Source organism: Bufo bufo, chromosome 1 (assembly GCF_905171765.1).
Source record: "Bufo bufo chromosome 1, aBufBuf1.1, whole genome shotgun sequence".
NCBI classification, from domain to species: domain Eukaryota; kingdom Metazoa; phylum Chordata; class Amphibia; order Anura; family Bufonidae; genus Bufo; species Bufo bufo.
This window is the reverse complement of record NC_053389.1, coordinates 393966327-393985278: the sequence shown is the minus strand read 5'-3', so window position 1 is coordinate 393985278 and position 18952 is coordinate 393966327. Positions and strand designations below refer to the sequence as shown.

The 18952-nt window shown below is 43.5% G+C and overlaps 1 protein-coding gene across 5 annotated transcripts in view; it reads left to right on the top strand.

Moving 5' to 3' along the window:
• Positions 1-18952, top strand: part of AFF4 (AF4/FMR2 family member 4) — a 103598-nt gene that overhangs the window by 41135 nt on the left and 43511 nt on the right. For 2 of the 5 annotated variants that reach the window (XM_040405818.1, XM_040405811.1), the window contains exons 3-6: positions 8725-8939; positions 10951-11077; positions 14311-15063; positions 17213-17257. In XM_040405818.1, the coding sequence (XP_040261752.1) occupies positions 8818-8939; positions 10951-11077; positions 14311-15063; positions 17213-17257 (1047 nt within the window). In that variant the 5' untranslated portion in view covers positions 8725-8817. The remainder of the gene's footprint in view (positions 1-8724; positions 8940-10950; positions 11078-14310; positions 15064-17212; positions 17258-18952) is intronic. The other 3 variants (XM_040405836.1, XM_040405828.1, XM_040405840.1) reach the window with 2 other exon arrangements.

Genomic DNA, 18952 nt, shown 5'->3' with positions numbered 1-18952 from the left:
CATTTCTATGGGATCGCCATGATGCCTCTGCAATCCTGGCCAGCGCAGAATGCTGCTTATTGCTGCAGATTTCTTACTGAAAAGCCATAGTGAATTATGTTAGCGCTAATCTGCAATTGGTTTCCATCTGTGGCAGAAATCAGAGTTTTCGCTTTGGATTACTGGCCCAGCTTATCTAAAAAAATTTAATAAATAAAAATACACAAATTACTTGCCTATGACATGTCTTTTCCATGTCATCATTGCTGATTGGTCCTCCTGTGTTAGGGGTGGGGATCAGACAGGTGGGATTACCATAGGGAAGTGAGAGACTGACTGAGACCGAGTGCCCAAGCTGCAACATAAAGCCCACGAATCTATTGCAAAGTGCCAACTACAATTTAACCTGAATACTGAGGTTTTAGTTTTAAAAAAAAAAACAGCTCTTGCATTAACATCTTTTGTCTTAAAAGAAAAATGGTTACAGAGCTTTCAATGATACCTCAGAAAAAAGGAAAAGAAAACAGATCCCGTAAAAAATAAAATAACCGATTGTGTGCCACCCATTTTGCATCAGATTTAGCCATTTTTCTGTCTGAGATCCGTTTATTTTTTCCCCGGAAAAATAAGTCCTGTATGCAGGATAACGGATCTTGCAATGAAATGGCTCAAATGGATGCTGAATGTGCAACTGATGCACAGGATCCGTTTTTGTTTCTTTTTATTTTTCTGTACTCCTGAGGGAAGAATAGAAAGCGAATGGTCATTTGAACTCCTTCTAACTAAGGCAAAAGTAAACCAGGAACCTCAACCTACCAAGACTGCAAAAAAGGAACAGGCAGATCCTGGACTAGAGTGCCTTGGTGGCTGCTGGGCTCAGGAGTGGACTCTGGGCTGGGAATCTTCAAATGTCCTTAGGCCTCATGTCACCAGTGAAGGCACCAAACGGGCTCAGCGGGTGTATAACCTTCACTGCCTGCCAGGGCCACCAACAAATGAGGGACTAAGAACTGAATATAACAGGGGGCTGGCCTGGCTGGGTCACTTTATGTAGTGACTGACAGTGAAGATTTAATCCCACTGCCAGTGTTTGACGAGCCACTCAGTTTGGAGCTTTGGCTCTTCCTAGCATGGCGGCAGCCAGCGGCCTCTCTCTCTTTCTGCGGCTGTCACTGCTGCTTTGCCCGGCCTCTCTTCACAGGCGCCCAGTAGGTAAAGAGTAAGCTGGCAGTCTGACGAATATCCCATTCAATTCTAAGAAGAGGGGCGGGTACAGCGGCGGCAAAGTTGCCTCCTGATTGGAGGTGGTGTGTGGTGATGCGAGTCCCTCCCCTCCCCTCTTCTCTTTACCTTGTTCCTTCCACTCGGACCTAGTTGTTTTTATTGCAGCACTAGCGCTGCGTATACATGTAAAAATGTCACATGGACGTTTGGGACGGAAGTGGGTCCAATGTTCATATGTGGCTGCATTGCTGAGAAAAATGATCTTTTAATATATGCAAGTGAGCCTCTAGGTGCAAAGGGGGAATTGCCATTACATCTAGAAGCTCTGCTCTCTCTGCAACTGCTGCGCCCCCTGCACTTCGATTGACACGGCCAGGTAGGGAAAACATCACACCTGGACATGTCAAAGTAAGCCTCTAGGTGTAATGTAAATGCCCCCGTTGCTACTCGAAGCTCATTTGCATATATTAAAACATAATTTTTTTCAGCAGTGTTGGCACATATGAACATGGGACCAACACAGATGTCTTCATCTGCCAAGTGCACGTGTAACAGGTCAGCCAGTTTCATAGGTACAAAACTGCTGATAGATGCCCTTTAAAAAGCAAAAGGTCTTTTATTCAACCAAAGTGAAACATTTTAGCGTATAACAACAATATTGATAACAATATTATGTATACCTTATAGCTACACACACATCCTATATCTCATATACACATTAATTAATAAGAAAATATAAGTAAATAAAGTGCATAATATAGTGAAGGTAATTTCATATGTTAAAAATTAAATCAGAGTGCATGATCACCATAAAATCTTTCAGTACATAATTATATTTATAAAAAGGCCCATAGTATATTAATTGATCATAAAACAGCACCCAAAATGTATGTAATGTTTAATGAGTCTACATGAAGATTGGAATGAAAGCGACACAATCTGCAGTTCATAGGAGGAGAGATGACTGCAGCGAGACTGATTTAATTTTCAACATATAAAATTACCTTTTGTGATCACTTTATATTTTTATTAATTGATATATATCCTATAATTATCCTTGCATTTATTTGAGAGGCTCTAATGTTGAGCTGAAATGTTGCAATCACGTTGGGTGAATAAAAGACTTGTTTTTTAACCTCCTGGAAGGGCTGTATTGCCTTTTTATTTATTTTATTTTTTTTTATTTATTTACATATTGTGATTTTGTGTCGTGTCCCTTTTTGGACTTGCACCTCAATTTTTCATATTCATCTAGTGCTGATATTTTTGTGGTAGCTATATCTGACATATGAAGCTCCAATGGTTTGAGCTAATGATGGTCAGATGTATTTGATGCCCTCTATTTGAACTACTGAAGCTTCCTATATAGTTTTTCATTCACACAGTAGTGCTAGGGTCCTGTTCAGTTATGTTTTGAATTCTGGTGGCCTGATTCGGCTGATGATCAGACTATTGGAGCTCATCGTATCCAGCATTGACTGGTATGACTGTACACCGCCGGATCCCCTTAGACCAGGGGTGCACAACCTTTTTTGGTCTGAGGGCCGCATTGTCATATCGCTCTATTTCAAGGGGCCGCAATGTACACAGGCCGATGTAAAGTGACTGGGGTGGAATGATCGCTATCAGTCATTCCTCCTTCATTTAGTTACATTGACTATCAGTAGCACATCCCTGATCACACAGAGAGATGTGCGGCACGATTATACCGCCAGGTATCATGAGTGAGTGTCCCTATGAAGACGTGTTTCCAGTAATTGATCTGAATATCTCGCTGCTGGCCCTGGAAAAATACTAACAGTGGCCCCATTTTGTAGTCGGGTACAAACTGATGTTAGTCCGGGGCAGCAATACCATATTGTGGCACATTATACCACCGCACACAATACTGCCCCCATGAGCACAAAATAAATCCCCAAAAACTCTCACTGGCCGGCTGTGAGGAGGGTCCAGGCGGTCCCTTGGGAAATTTCCCTGTAAGATCTATGGCTAATCCACCCTGGCTTAAAGGGATTTCCCAGTAAAAATGAATTTTTAACAAGTTCTTGCAGCATGGCCCCTGAAACTGAAGAGTTATACTTACCTGCTCCTGGCGCTGATTACACCTGTCAGTGCATGGCCATGGTCACATGTACCTCTGCAGCCAATCACTGGCTTCAGCGGTGATGTGGCCACAAGCAGCGTGTCACTGCTGCAGCCAGTCATTGACTGGAGCGGTGTATTTGACCATGGTCATGCACGGACAGGTGTAAAAGTGCAGGAACCGGAAGATGGAGGCAGCGGGGGCAGGGCGGCATGGAGCAGGTAAGTATGCATCTTCTGGTTCAGGGGCCACGCTGCAGGAACTTGTTCATAAATCAGTGATTTCCCTCACTGCAATGGCCGTGCTCCCTGATTATTATCGCCTCCTGCCAGTTACAGGCACCCTGCAATAACCAGTAAGCACTTTCTCTTACTAGTGGGGAAAGCGCTTATTGGTTAATAACCAGGCCTGAAAATATACTTTTTTTGTGTTTTTGTGCACCTGGTGGTTCGAACGGTTGTAACTTTATGTGTGGGGACTACCAAAATAATTTTTGCAACAATTTTTCACTTGACAGATAGGGCCTTATAATTTATTTTTTCGTTTTATTTGGGGAAAACTGCACAAAACATTTTAAAAAAAGTATTTTTCAAACTCCTTATTCTTTAAATATTCAAACTGACACCAAAATAAATGATTATAATTAGTTTCCTATTTTGTGTCGGTCGTTTTGTTACCGTATATTTATATGTATAGTTAGTTTCACATGAATGGGGCGATAATGGCAACGGTTTTGGTTGGTGTGGGTGTTTTTTCTTTTATGTACTTTATAGTTTTTTATCTTTTTTAACTTAATTTTTAATATATTTCTGCTACAAATAATATCCCCCAAGAGGTCATAAAAAGACCTTTGAGGGACACTAACACTTTGTGTATTTTTTACTATTTCCTTTTTATTTATTACTTTTATTTGTATTTTAATAATATTTTATTGTATTCTTTTTTTTATATTTGTTTTATTACTTATTATTTAACTATATTTTTGCCACATAATATCTCCCCAAAGAGGTCATAAAAAGACTGTTGGGGGACAATGAGCACGCTACTATTTTGCACTTTTTTTATATATTTTTTATTTGTATTTTATTATTTTTTTACATTTTTATTTTTTATTTTCTTATTTAATATATTTTTTCTGCATAATTTGTCCCCAGGAGCCCCAGTTACAGGGGAAACCAGCCTATGGTGGGGGCATTTGTACACAGGCAGAGCTGATCAGGTCTCCTAACCCTGCAGCTCTGCGCTCCTCTGCCCCCCTCTGCCCCCAAGCCGGGTCCACCCTACATAGCGCTCACCTGTGTGAGGAGAAGGCAGAAGCGCTGATAACTGCTTCTGCCTTCTCTTCGGCTCCCTGTCACTGACAGCCGACGACCCGTCCTGCTCCTGCTACAATGCAGGGACAGGAGCTGTAATGATTCATCGCGCAGCGCTGCTGGCAGAAACACAGCTGGTTTTACAATCAGCTGTGTTTCTGTCCAGGGGGACGGGGGCCGCAAATCTTGGCTCTGGGGGCCGCATGCGGCCCGCGGGCCGCAGGTTGTGCACCCCTGCCTTAGACTATAGTGGTATCCAGTGGTGATCCAGAGGGTTTTCCGGTATAAATGCTGGGTTTCGGCTGGACGAATACTGCTGCATATGGTGGTATTTTTCCAGCTGACAGCTCTCCCTTATGCTGGGACAGCCTGTTGGATCAACCCTACCGTGAACGTAGCCTAACTTGACAATGGAAGCAGGAAGAAGATCATTTCTGAAATAATGCTGTGAATAAGAGCAGGGGGCAAGATATCGGCATGTAACCACATTATAGGTGATGGCTCTGGTACTTCTGTAAAGAGGAGTTCCCACCATGACTTTCAAATTCTCAGGAGTTAGAAGTTAGAACATCAAACAAAATTTGTTCAAAGGTTTGTCCAGTCAGTCAGGTATTATGAGCCTTTTTTAAATGATAGGGTAGCCATCTATCTAATAGGTGGAACGAGATGTCCTCCTGGATAAGAGCTCCTTTACTTTCCGTGTTTCCCAGGGAGCATGGCCTAGCTTGGGTGCCCTGTGCTTATTCAGCCAGACGCACATCAGAGGCGTCTTGTTTTTAAAAGGGCAAACATTGGCTTCTAGGGTAGATATCCTGTGAGTGGCGCCTCCTCTTGGATTAAGAGCTAATTTACAGAGCTTTCTTCATTTAGAAAAGTATATTTTTCGTCCAGTCACCTCATTTAACTTGGAGAAATTGGCACCTACTAGTTGTGCAGGAGTGGCATCAGAAAGTGCAACCATATTGGTTGTCGTCAGTTTCTGAGAAGCTAATTCAGAAATGACTGCACTTCTGGTTGTCACTTCTCATGAAATGGCTGCCATACCTAAAAATGACAGTCTGTGTAAATTAATGAGGTTATCAAACCTGGTTTCTTCTGATTTACAGATTTTTCTTTTCGGGTAAACTGGATTTTTAGATTTGCACCTAACATAGAGAATGCACGTGGAGATTGGATAGGTATGAAGGTACAGCGCACACGTGCAAGGAATCTGTGTCTATAAGGACGGTGCTGAGTGTTTTCCCTCTGGACATTACTGCGGAGTACTAGTGAGATGCAGATTTTATCTCCATTTATAGCCTCGCCAGTTGGATAGTGAAGGGATAGCCTGTTTTCATTCATTGCATTGCATCATTCTGTAACTACTACCACTCTGTGCTTTCGTACTATAGACTATTGGGAGGGTTCAGGAAACTTGCTGTTGCCCATAGCCCAGTTTTCATTTTGTATTCTGCTCTTGAAGATTGAGAGCTGCGCTATGATTTGTTGCTATGGACAGCATAGTCTTCATAAATCTGCCCCTATATCTTTCCACAGTGACCTGTCAAAACTCTGCCGTGTGAACCTGATCCTATGAGGGGCTTCTTGCATAACAGTAGGGGAAGGAGTGTTTAGCAGTGAGCAGGAATTCCATAAATCTCAGCATTACCAGGCTTGTTTGAAACATGAAGACCTGCATGTTGTCATCATGGACGCGGACGTGACCCACGCAGGAAACCAGGGAGCTTCCTCTGCTTGGACACATCATAAATAGCCGTTCCGAAGCGTCTTTTCATATAAATGTGTTGGTCCGTGCAAATTTGCAACTGGGTGTTAACGGTTGGAGGGTTGTCCATACACGGTCTTACACTGGCATGGTTTTGGATTTGTAGGGACATGCCACCAACTGGTAACACCCAGTTATGAATTTATTCATGTGTTTCTAGGGCTAATACATAGAAACGGTAGACTGCAGCGTTCTAGGATATCCAGAATTGTTGTTTTTGGAATATACTTATATACCGTTTTACTTTTATAAAAAAAAAAAAATGTGGCTGTGAAGTTTTCCATTAGCAGTGCTTTAAGTGAGCAATGCTAAGGAAAATCTGTCTTCAGCCTGCACTGTACACACTGATGCTGGCCCACTTTTAGGGTATGTTCACACAGCGGGATTTACAACGTAATTTTGGCGCAGACGGCTGTGCTCAAATTACACCAAAAACCTGCCCACGGCTGCGTCCTTTCTGCCTCCCATATATCTCAAGCAGATGATGGCGCTGAGGATCGTGGAGGGTCGCCTTATAGCAGGGGCCACACCAAGAAGGGACATATCTGTTCCTGGCATAGCTGCAGCTTTAAGTTGCCGCTCAGCACTGCCATCCATATATAAATGCTGGTGGGCTTTCAGCAAAATTGAATTACCCTTTAAAATGCTCTGTGTGAATGGGTCCTTACATGCAGAGGCAGGCTCCTCAGCCCACCTCTAGTCTACATGCTGCTGCCGCCTACATATACTGTATGTATCTCCCTATGCAGAGGACACCTGCTGCTGTAAGATTAGAAAGGCTTTGGTAGGTGCTCCACATTTATACATGGTATCAATTAGCCTCCTAAAAATAACCATTGGCACAAATACACTTGTTGGCTGGCTAAAGCAGTCAAAAGTGCAGGGGCTTCATGAAATCCTATATGGTACTTACTGATTAATTTATATAGTCCCTACACTAGCTAGAGGGGCCTGCTGTATACTTTCTGTATCAGTTCCTTCCAGTGTTCAAGATCTCTGCTTTCAGTCATTCAATAGTAATGTTCCCTGTTTACTACCTGGGGATAAAAAGATCTGTCTTGGACATGTGATGAACACATATTTGCAAGGCAGTTCTCTCCTTTAGGCCCCTTTCACACGGGCGAGAATTCCGCGCGGATGCAATGCGTGAGGTGAACGCATTGCACCCGCACTGAATCCTGACCCATTCACTCCAATGGGGCTGTGCAGATGAGCGGTGATTTTCACGCATCACTTGTGCGTTTCGTGAAAATCGCAGCATGTTCTATATTCTGCGTTTTTCACGCAATGCAGGCCCCATAGAAATGAATGGGGCTGCGTGAAAATCGCATTGCATCCACAAGCGAGTGCGAATGCAATGCGATTTTCACTCATGGTTGCAAAGAGATGTAATTAAATTGATAAAAGTCAATTCACTGTATTATTTCCCCTTATAACATGGTTATAAAAGAAAATAATAGCATTCTGAATACAGAATGCGCAGTATAATGTGCCTTGAGGGGTTGAAAAAAAAAATTAACTCTCCTAATCCTCTTCGCGCAGCTGGCATCGTCATCTTTCAGGACCTGCAAAAGGACCTTTAATCTTCTATCTTAATTTAGAAGGACCTGCGCTGACGTCACCGCGCTCACATCGTGGTGAGCGCGATTACGTCATCAACGGTCCTTTTGCAGGTCCTGAAAGAAGACTATGCTGGCTGCGCAAACAAGAGGATGAAGGGAGTTAATTTTAAAAAAAAAATTTAACCCCTCAGTTGACATTAACTAAGCATTCTGTGTTAACATTCAGTTTTTTTATCGCGCGCGTGCAAAACGCTTTGCACTCGCGCGATAAAAACTAAACAACGCAATCGCAGTCAAAACTAACCGAAAGAGGCCTTAGAGTTGTCCAACTTTAAATGTGGTGTTACTCACAATACATTCAAGTGGCTGTCATTTATGTTTGAAGAAACATGATGTGGGTCATGCGATGGTCATACATACATGTTAGGGTCCATTCTCACATCTGTAGAATGGGTCCACATCCGTTCCGGAACTTGCGGAACGGGTGCGGACCCATTCATTCTCTATGGGGACGGAATGGATGTGGAGAGCACTCTATGCTCTTCGTAGCGCCGCCCTGAACTTCCGGTCCGCAGCTCCGGAAACAAAATAGGCAGTTCTATGGGGTGCTGTCCGGGTGTATTGCGGATCCGCAATACACTACGGACGTGTGAATGGACCCTTAGGACAATTACAATGTGCAGTATATCTGTAAATTATTAATAATGCTGACATTGATAGAGCAGAGGATATTCATTTTTATTTTTTTATTTTAAAGGTGCTTTCAGGTAATAATAATCTTTTAACAAGTGTCCACAGACTGCCCCCTGAAATAAAGATTCAAACTTACCCGCTCCCCGCTGCTCCGGTCCTCTTTGCTGCCTTTGCTGTATCCATGTGTTGGTCCAGCCAATGGCCACAAGCAGCATGTCACCGATGAAGCCATGGTCATGCACCGCAAATAGAAAGCAATGCAGGGATTGGAAGATGGACACTGTGGAGGCTAAGCGGAGGACCGCAGCAGTGGTGCAGAAGTAAGTATGAATCTTCTGTTTCAGGAGACAGGATGCGAACACTTGATTTAAAAAAATTACCAGAAAACCCCTCTGAGCTGGGGCAGTGAGGCTGTATTCACTTTGCATGAAAATGTTGCAGCAACATGTCACTCATAGGCCCTAATGTTCAAGGGGGGAGGAAAAAGGCAAGGGTATAACACTTTTTTTGTGGTGGCCCACTGCATAGGAAAGCACAGTAGACTGCACTTTTCTACGCAGTATAGAAAAGAAGTGATGCCAAATCTATCAAGATCACACCCATCTCTCCTAAATAGTGCCATAGCTAGGAAGACTTTCTTTTCAGGGTCCTGGGAGAGTTGGTTTATAACCATATTGAGACCGCAGAATACTAGGGCTACACGACGACATGTGTCTTGTCGTGCGACACATAGGGCACAACTACACTGCAACATGTCGCACTACATATTTTTTTTATGGTAGTCTATGGTGTCGTACTGCAACAAACTGACGCGACAGTCACAGAAAAATCCATTTTGGATTTAGACCACCATAGACTATCATTATAAAAATTGTCACGCGACATTGGTGCGACAATGTCGTCTTGTAGCCCTAGCCTTGGGCTAGGCTTACACGACGACATGTGTCGCAACTACACTGTAACGTGTCGTGCGACAATGTTTATAATGATAGTCTATGGTGCCGCACTGCGACATGCTGCGACGCGACAGTCGCAGAAAAATCCATTTCGGATGGTTTTTTTTTGCGACTGTCATGTCGCAGTGCGGCACCATAGACTATCATTATAAAAATTGTTGCGCGACATTGGTGCAACACAATGTCACACAACAAATGTCGTCATGTAGCCCTAGCCTAAATCTACTAAGACAAACCCCCTCTCCTCACTTCCAAATAGTGCCATAGATAGGCAGATTGCAGAATACCAAATCTATCAAGATTAATCCTGCCAGGAGGGGTCTGTTCACAGGAAGTCAGCCACAAGGAGAGACTGAGTTCCTGTTTACACATTAGAGCAAGGAGTCAGACTTGATCACATGACCAGGTTAAAAATAAAAAGGTTCAACGTGTATGGATGCAAACAATCGACACTACTAGAATACTGCTGGTGAGTTAAAGGGAACCTGTCATCATCTTTATGCTGCCCATACTAACGGCAGAATAAAGTAAAGACAGGTGAGTTGATTTCAGCAGTCTGTCATTTATAAGTTAAAAGTAAGTGGTTGCCGAGAACCAACATCACAATCATTGCAGACTGGGCCTGGAAAAGAGTCCCGGCCACCTGAGAAGAGTCCTGGTTATTCATGAAGTCCTGCTCTCCTGCCCACCGGCTGATGACTGACAGTCTTCTACCTAGTTTTCTCTCTTTCTCTCTAGGAGACAACTGCCAATCGTCAGCGGATGGGCGGGGAGAGCAGGAGATTATGGATAACCTGGACTCTTCTTGGCTGCAATGATTATGATGCTGGTTCTCGGCAGCCACTTACTTTTAGCTCATGAGTGACACACTGCTGAAATCAGCCTTTCTGTCACTACTTTATGCTGCTCTGTCAGGTCCACATAAAGTTGATGACAGGTTCCCTTTAAGTGTAAATATTAAAAATAAATATCCCCCAAACACCTCAAAAACGCCAAAAACCCCATGTGTGACATCAGTCTTAATCTGCTGGAAAAAAGTGCTGGATGCTGGTGGAATTTAAGAGTGTCATGTCATAAACTGGTTCTATGGCTTTTTCATTTCTGTATCCTTACTCATCTTTCAACCTTAGCAACCTCCATACACAAGTGTGTGTTTTTCTAAGTTACAGGCATTACATAATATCAATTATTGGCTTCCAGCCTCCAAGAAGACGGGCGTCGTTCCCTTTGAATTTGTGTATAGTCTGCTCAATTTCAAGAGGTTCCTTCCTGCATTTGGTAGAATGACATCCCATTCCAAAATAGGCTTCTGTTGTGGGCGCAATAGTGCAGTTAACTGTTGAAATGCTGACTTTATGTACGTCTTTCTTTGTAGCAATATGAACCGTGAAGAACGGAACGTGCTGCGTATGAAAGAAAGGGAAAGGCGAAATCAAGAAATCCAGCAGGGCGAAGAGGCCTTTCAATCTACTTCTCCTCTCTTTGCTGAACCTTATAAAGTTGTAAGTGTGCTACACGGTGATAATCCTTCTGCTTTCCCGTGGCAAGCCTTCATCTGCCGACTGTTTTATTGCACTCCCTGCTGTAGGAAGTTCTTATGAATTACCCTTTAGGAGGCATGGCTTCCAGAGCGTTCCCTTCAGAAATGGAATCCTCATTGGTTGCATTGCTTGACACATGTCCTGGCTCGTAAATGTGTTTTTCTGAGTAATTAATGCATCCACCTCCACCAAACTGGTCTGACTCATGAGGTAATTGCTTCCGGATTAAAGAGTAATTGCACCAAGCATCATTTCTCTATTACACTGGGTACATTTGTTTAATTTACCGTTGAAGTGCATTCCCTATCTAGGATGTGACATCACTTTCTCGGTGGGGTTCTAAACTCTGGGATCCCCACTGACTGAAGGGGCTGGTGTAGTGCTGGGTCCCCTTCTAAGTTTTCTATCTACAGTGGAACCCCAACCTCCCGCTGTGCAGGCAACTGCAGCATAACTCTGCTCGGGTGGAATTAGGTTGGCTGCAGTTCCCTCCACAGGAGCCAGTGCTTGAAGTGCTTTGATCCAGTAAGTGGTGATCTCAGAAGTCAGATTCCCTTACTGATCATAATGGGATGACATATCCTACTTTATTAGATGGAATTACACCTTTAATTCAGCTAGTGCTTTTAAGTCTTACGTTGAGTAAAAATTATGACACTCTCTCCATTGGTGGTGTCTGACAAAGACACCTATCCTTACACACATACCTTTTTATAAAGCATTCTTCCATATAGGCTTACATACTCGAGCAGAAAATAAAATAAACTCTTATTACATGTAGCTTATCCAAGTATTCTTACAGATCTTATTTTTTTTCCTGAAATGCGTCATGTTGTCTGATTTTTATTATAATTTTTTTCTCTCTGCTAACAATTCCATGGGGTTAGGGCTCTTAGTAGAAGTCCACTTACAAGCATCAGTAGCCTAGGCCGAATTATTGTATTTCCCACCTTTTTATTATACTTGTTGCATTTGTCCCTAGAAAAAAAAAAAATGCATAGAACTGCTAACATTTAAGAGAAATGTGTTTTACTTTTTTGATACAGTTCCCCCCCAAGGCAAAATAATGCAATATTTAAGGCCCCTAACGAGTCTTGGTTTTATTTATTTTTATCTTTTCGAAAGGCCAAAGTACGTGCTTTCTTCACCCTGTGCAACAAAATCGTGCAGCGTGCCACACATAAACGTGCACTAGGTTGTGCTCTAGCGCAGGCCATCTTCATAAGAGAAGGGCCCACCACAAACCATTCACTATCCCTCCGGGCCTATGGCTCCTGCAAGGGACCGGGACAAATGGCAACCCAGGAGCATCAACAAAGGTCTGGACTTTCCCTGAAGGGAGAGCCCAAGGGGTTTGACAGGGGGGGTTGAGAAACCAATATGGACACACACTCACTCACACACTCCCTACTCCAGCTAATTTCATCAATATCAGATCAGTGGGGGTCTAACACCAGGGACTCTATTAATATCTGTTTTTGTCACCTGCCAGGAGGGATGGAGGAGAGGGCGAGAGAGAGGAGGGATGGAGGAGAGGGCGAGAGAGAGAGGAATGAGGGATATTTAGATAGTGAGAGTAAGACCATATTGATTCCCCACCCCATTCCATCCCCATGAGAAGTCTTCCACAACCTAGGAGTTTGTCTGTGCAATCCAACCGAATTGGAAAAATGAATTTCCCACTGGTACCATGCAAATACCTCTGCCAATGCAGGTTGCAGTGTCCTGTAGTCTTTGTGTCCTCCTGATTTGTGAAACCTGCTGCCAGCCGCCCTGCTCTACTATTGGGTCACTACTTCTAATAAGTCCCGTGTAGGACCTATGAAAGCAGAGTATTTGTAATGTCCAAGTAATTCGGCGTAAATGTAATGTACTGGGCACGGGTAATTTTAAAACTGCCACTTTCATATCTTTAGTGGAGTTTCCAGGGGCTCCACAGTAACCCGTGTCTTCGGTCGTGATCTCAGTCTTTGCCGTTTTCCCATCCCCTGACGTGACCTTTTGTGACAAGATAACCTCTTTCATTTTTGACTTCACTCCTGAGTTCCTTCTCTTATATTTATACCTCTGTGGGTTTTGTGTTGGAATGAATTTAGTCTGAAGTGAAATTTCAGCTCAACATGAAAATATTTGCCTTGCTGCTTTGTATGCCTGACGCTATGCCGGGCAGTTTGTCCTATGCGGTTTTCATTTAAGAATGGCTGAGATGGTGGTAACTCTTTAAGTTGCCTACCCTATGTAAGTGTTCCACTGAAGGTGCAATTTTGTGAAGGGCTGGACCACTCAACTCATGTGGCCTTTTATATTGTGAGAGCTATGTCATAGATTTACTGCTCTTATTAATTCCTGTGCTTGGCACAAAGCAGACCGCTGTCTGAATTCAGCCTCAGGGTAGGGCTACATAGTGGCTATGGCACACTGCTTCATGTTTTTGTAACTTGCCATCAAACCTGATCTGCAGTTGACTGTTTGCTTGCAGTGCCATTTACTTCAGTGATAGACGTGGGACTTTTCCCATGGGCAATTAGATAGTACTTTATCATTAAGAATTTGGTGGAATTATAAAAACAGGTCCAGGTCCTGATCACCGTTGTGTAGCCTTAACTTGTCTGGTTTCAGAGCTGGACATAACCCCTTTTACAGCCTAGGGGCAGCGCTAAAGCCCGCCCATTAGTACCGGTGACGCCACTGGGAACACTGCTAGGCGGAGGCCTTCGCCTAGCAGAGACTCGTGGCACGACACCGGATCTGCAGAAAAAGCTCTGTGTGATTCAGCACAGGGCTAGCGAGGGCATCGGAGCATGAAATGCTCCACTCAGAGGGGCTGCCTGGGTGAAGAAGGGGTTATGTCCAGCTCTGAACCCAGACGACCCCTTTAAGCATAAGTTACAGTAAATAGCTGATGAGAGTTAGCAACATCCTTATTTCACAAAGCTCCTCAAAAATAGACAGAGTATCAAAATGACCAGTTCATCTTCCTTTTAGCTCTACTCACTCAGATACAGTTTTTACTCCTCCTTTTCTATTGTTGTTGCTTTTTCCACAATATTAGTGCTGTCAGAGGAAGAAGTATTTGATATACCAAAAATGAGTACATTTTTCAGTTACTACCTAATGATGTGACTGTATTTGTTAATTTTGTTTGACATACTGGTATTTCATGGCAACCTTTCTTTTGTATTCCCTTGTTTTAGACAAGCAAGGAAGATAAATTATCAAACCGAATCAAGAGTATGCTGGGAAACTATGATGAGATGAAGGATATGATAACTGACCCACCTTTGTCACTTGGAATTTCCAAGCACACCGTCCCACCCCCTCCATCAGATGATAAATCAGGACAAGTCTTCTATGCGGATCAGAGACATAGTACTTCACACCAGAGCAGTAAATGGACTCCTGTGGGGCCTGCAGCAGGCACATCTTCACAGTCCCAGAAACGCTCCTCATCAGGTTCACAAGGCGGACATAGGAGCAGCAGTGGCAGCAGCAATCAAAGGCATGATAGGGAGCCCTATAGCAGTAGCCGGAAAAAGGGTCAACATGGGTCAGACCACTCAAAATCACGGTCCATCAGCCCATCAAAGCAGGCTGCTTTAAATTCTAGCCATTCCCGTTCTCATGGGATTGATCACCACAGCAAAGATCGTCCACGCTCCAAATCTCCAAGAGACCCAGATGCTAACTGGGATTCCCCTTCTCGAGCACCTTCATTCTCAAGTGGACAGCACTCCTCACAAACATTTCCACCATCTTTAATGTCTAAATCTAGCTCAATGTTGCAGAAACCTACAGCTTATGTACGGCCGATGGATGGGCCGGAATCTATGGAACCCAAATTGTCCACTGAACACTACAGCAACCAGTCTCAAGGCAATAGCATGAGTGAGCTGAAGGCCTCTAAAGCACACTTAACAAAGCTGAAGATCCCTTCTCAGCCACTGGATGTAAGTCGATTCTTCCATACCCTTGGAAATTCATACTTTGTGGAATCTGTCAGGATTTGGGAGCTAATCCACATGCCAATCTGTGTACCAACCTGCAACAGAAAACAGTTTTTCAGTTGTGGTTTTCTGCAACAGATGATGCTTAAAATTCATGGCACATTAGCTCTTACAAATCCTTGCCGTGTGAACGTAGCCAAATAGTTTGCTTCATGGCAGGTTGGGTTGTCTGACTTGGACACTTGTATTTGCTCAGATCTCATCCACACTCCTGGTATTGCTGGATGATTAATCTGCAGCATTTGAATCTCGTTTGAATGTACCTTAAACCGTCACTAACCTTTGTATTAATCAGTATTGTAGTGTGTGTACATGAGGAATAATACTGTTTTTATAACCATTTTATTACTTGTTTCTGGCATTTTAGTACTTTTCCTCTCCGTATAGTTTGCAGTTCTCTCAGACATGGTAGGTCAAGACTAGCTTCCATCCACTGCACGAAAAGTAGAGGAGAACCTGCGTCCTAACCTTCTCTTACTTAGAAGCCTCCCCAGGATCATGGAGAACATTACAAAGAAATACTAACCTATATAATTGTGAATAAAGGAAGTTTTATATCTCAGCCCATGTAGCTCCAGCAGTCTTGACATGCCTAATATGATTCTCCTGTGGAGCAGATCCATCTTGGACAGGATTAAAGGTCCCTTTTAGATGGGTCAGTTCAGCAACCTATTGCCAGTAAGGAATTGTTCCTTCCTGGCAATCGCCTGCTCGTCAGTCGTGGAGACTACTGCATCTACATGCAGCGATCTCCACGGTATGGGAGGAGATTGCGTTGTATGCCGGCAGTAGAGTGTGATTACACAGCACACTTTACTGCCGGCAGACGATGATTTAGGTGCCTACACAACTGATCCAGTTACCTGACGAATGAGCATTTCACTTGTTTATCGGGTAATCAGCAGCACCTTTACACCGCCATATAAACGCTAAAGGGCGTTCATACGCTTGTTAGTGATTATCTGGTGGATTCTCTGCTTGTATAAAGGGCTCTGGGGAGGGTTAAAAGCTGATAACATGAAAACTAGACATTTCTCACTGATAAGACATGTCATAAATTGTACTATTGATTTATGTAAAGTTGTATGACAATTTAAAGGTAAAACACACCTATTATGAATCTACACAAGGCTAGGGCCAACCTTCCAGAATTGATAAATGCAGTATGGTTTTCCTGTTTTTTTTCTATTGATCACGTTGTTGGTGACATTCAGTACCACACTGCAGTTTTCTGTTGAAAATGTTGTCTCACTAGAGCAGTTTACTTCCAGTCAGATCTGCACCTATTTCCAGAAGCGAGATCCCCAGAACTCTCTCCCATTTCTTGCGGTGCCACCACTTGCTGTCATGTCTGAGCCGAGAATGAATGAAGAGGTGATGACATATTTCTCCATTCACTTCTGTGGGGGTTAGGTGAGCAAGCATGCTCGGCTATTTTGTTGAGGCTCATAGAAATGAATGGAAAGAGCTGCATGTAGAAGCCTTGAGTTCAGAAAGTAAAAAAAAAAAAAAAAGTTTTCACATGCTCCTCTAGATGGGCTGATAGACTCTGTGAGCTCTTCTTCAGCTAACGCAGGCAGGCCACCATCTGCAGTATGTGCAGACCCTCCTCCCCCAATAGTCAAAACTTTTGACATGTCACTTTCTGGTTGTGCTGATGAAACATTTGATGCTCTAGGATGTGGGAAGTCTAGATCGCGTCAAGAAAACTTACCAGCAAAACCCCCCCGGATTAGGTCACCAGAAGGATACAATAATTATTTGCTCATTTGTTTTCCCCGTGCCCAGAGCAATTCAAAGGTTGCACGGCCATTAACCACGTCACTTAGTATCACTCATGGTGAATCAGCTCAACGTGACTTAGCAGTGTTGTATCGCTAGGGGTTGACGATTGAAGCACTAGTGATTTCATGGAAACAGTCTGCACCACTTTTCCCTCTGGTTTTACAGAAGATAGTTGTCAGTATAAAGCTTTGTGCATAACCTGCAAAAGAATGTAAAGGAGTCTCAGCATTACAAATGACACCCGGCAAGGATTGTCTCGCTGGTTTCTGCCATGTCCTTTAGCAGCTGTTACTTTTTTGTATTTCAGGCCTCAGCATCTGGTGATGTTAGCTGTGTGGATGAAATTCTAAAAGTAAGTGATTTTTTTATTTTTTGTAGACAGCTAATGTTACTTGGATGATCTCAAAGGGGTTTTCTCAGATGTTTGCATCCATTGTTCTTAAAGGGGTTGTCTCATCTCAGACAACGAGGGCATATTGCTAGGATATGCCCCCATTGTCTTATAGGTGCAGGTCCCACCGTTGGGACCCGCATCTATATCGGGAATGGAGCCCCGCAAGGTGGTGGCTGGAGGACTCCATTCCGGCCACCACCATGCGCTCTCCTCATAGAAGTGAATGGGAGCGCACCACGCATGACCGGCCACCACTCCCATTCACTTCAATAGACCCAACGGAAATGGCCAGTATGAGAGTTCTAGCGGAACACTGGTTCTGCTATTTTCAGAAGTCCTGTAATGATAAATGGATGCCACGCTTGTGTAGCTTGCTCTCCATTCAGTGCTATGGGACTTCAGGGGCCTGTTCTAGAGATGAATGCTGCTCCCGCCTCTAAGATCAGCACCTATCTGACATTTAGCGGTATACCGTAAACATTCCAGAAGGGTATACCCTTTTAAGTATACAGTTTTTTGTTTGTTTACATAGTAATTCCATGAGATCTTGCAAAACCCTTAGGGGTTTCCAGTTTTTCCACTAAATGGAAAGTTGTAGAACCTTCTAATAAACTCTGGGGGTCCTTTACAAACAGATATACGCTACTTTTTGGTGTATATGTGTCAAAGATTGTGACGCAAACGTCATTTGCGCCACAATGTGCGACTTTCCCCCACCAGGTGTGAAAAAGGGGGCGGGGAAAAGGGAGGGCCAGGAGGCCCTTCTAATTTATCATTTTCTGCACCGGTTTTAGGCATAGAAAATGGTGTAAATCTACTCCAGCAAGGGAGCTGGCATAGATTTAGACAAGTGTAAAGTCTGGCCTCTTCATAAGGGCTCATGCACATGAACGTATATTCTTTCCGTGTCAGTTCCGTTGTTTTTTTTGCGGAACATATACGGAACCATTCATTTCAATGGGTCCAGAAAAAAAATAATTACTGTGTGCATTCTGTTTCCGTATGTCCGTTTTTCCGTTCCACAAGAAAATAGAGCATGTCCTATTATTGTCCGTATTACGGACAAGGATAGGACTGTTCTATTAGGGGCCAGCTGCTCCTTTCCACAAAATACGGAATGCACATGGATGTCAACCATGTTTTTTGCGGATCACAAAATACTTACGGTCGTGTGCATGAGGCGTAACTCTACATTTGTCGCAGGAGGGATGAAGACTGGCGTCTAAATCGTCGGTCTTCATAAATGTCCACCTTTGTGTTTCAGGTCCTCACCATCTTCAAGATAACTGTTTGCTGTGAGTGAATGAGGGGCTGACGTACGTGGCTAGTCCTGCTGTAACACGAGAGAAGATCTATGGGTGTATAACTCAGCTGCCCAGATCTCTGCAGTCCAGGCCGCTCACCGAGCATGGTCTAGACTGCGTAGAGCAGGACTGGCCATGCATGTAAGCCAGACGCTTATCAGGGCCCTCCCTTGTGATCCTCACATTTCTGAGATACATTTTTATCCACTGAAAATAAACTATTTAATGACCGCAGGCGTCGATCTTGAACAGTGAGGAGTTGAAAGTGTAACTGCAGCTTCAGAAAACATTTCACATGTCAGAATTTTTAACCTGTCGGGTTCCGGGTGCTGAGATCCCCACTGATTGC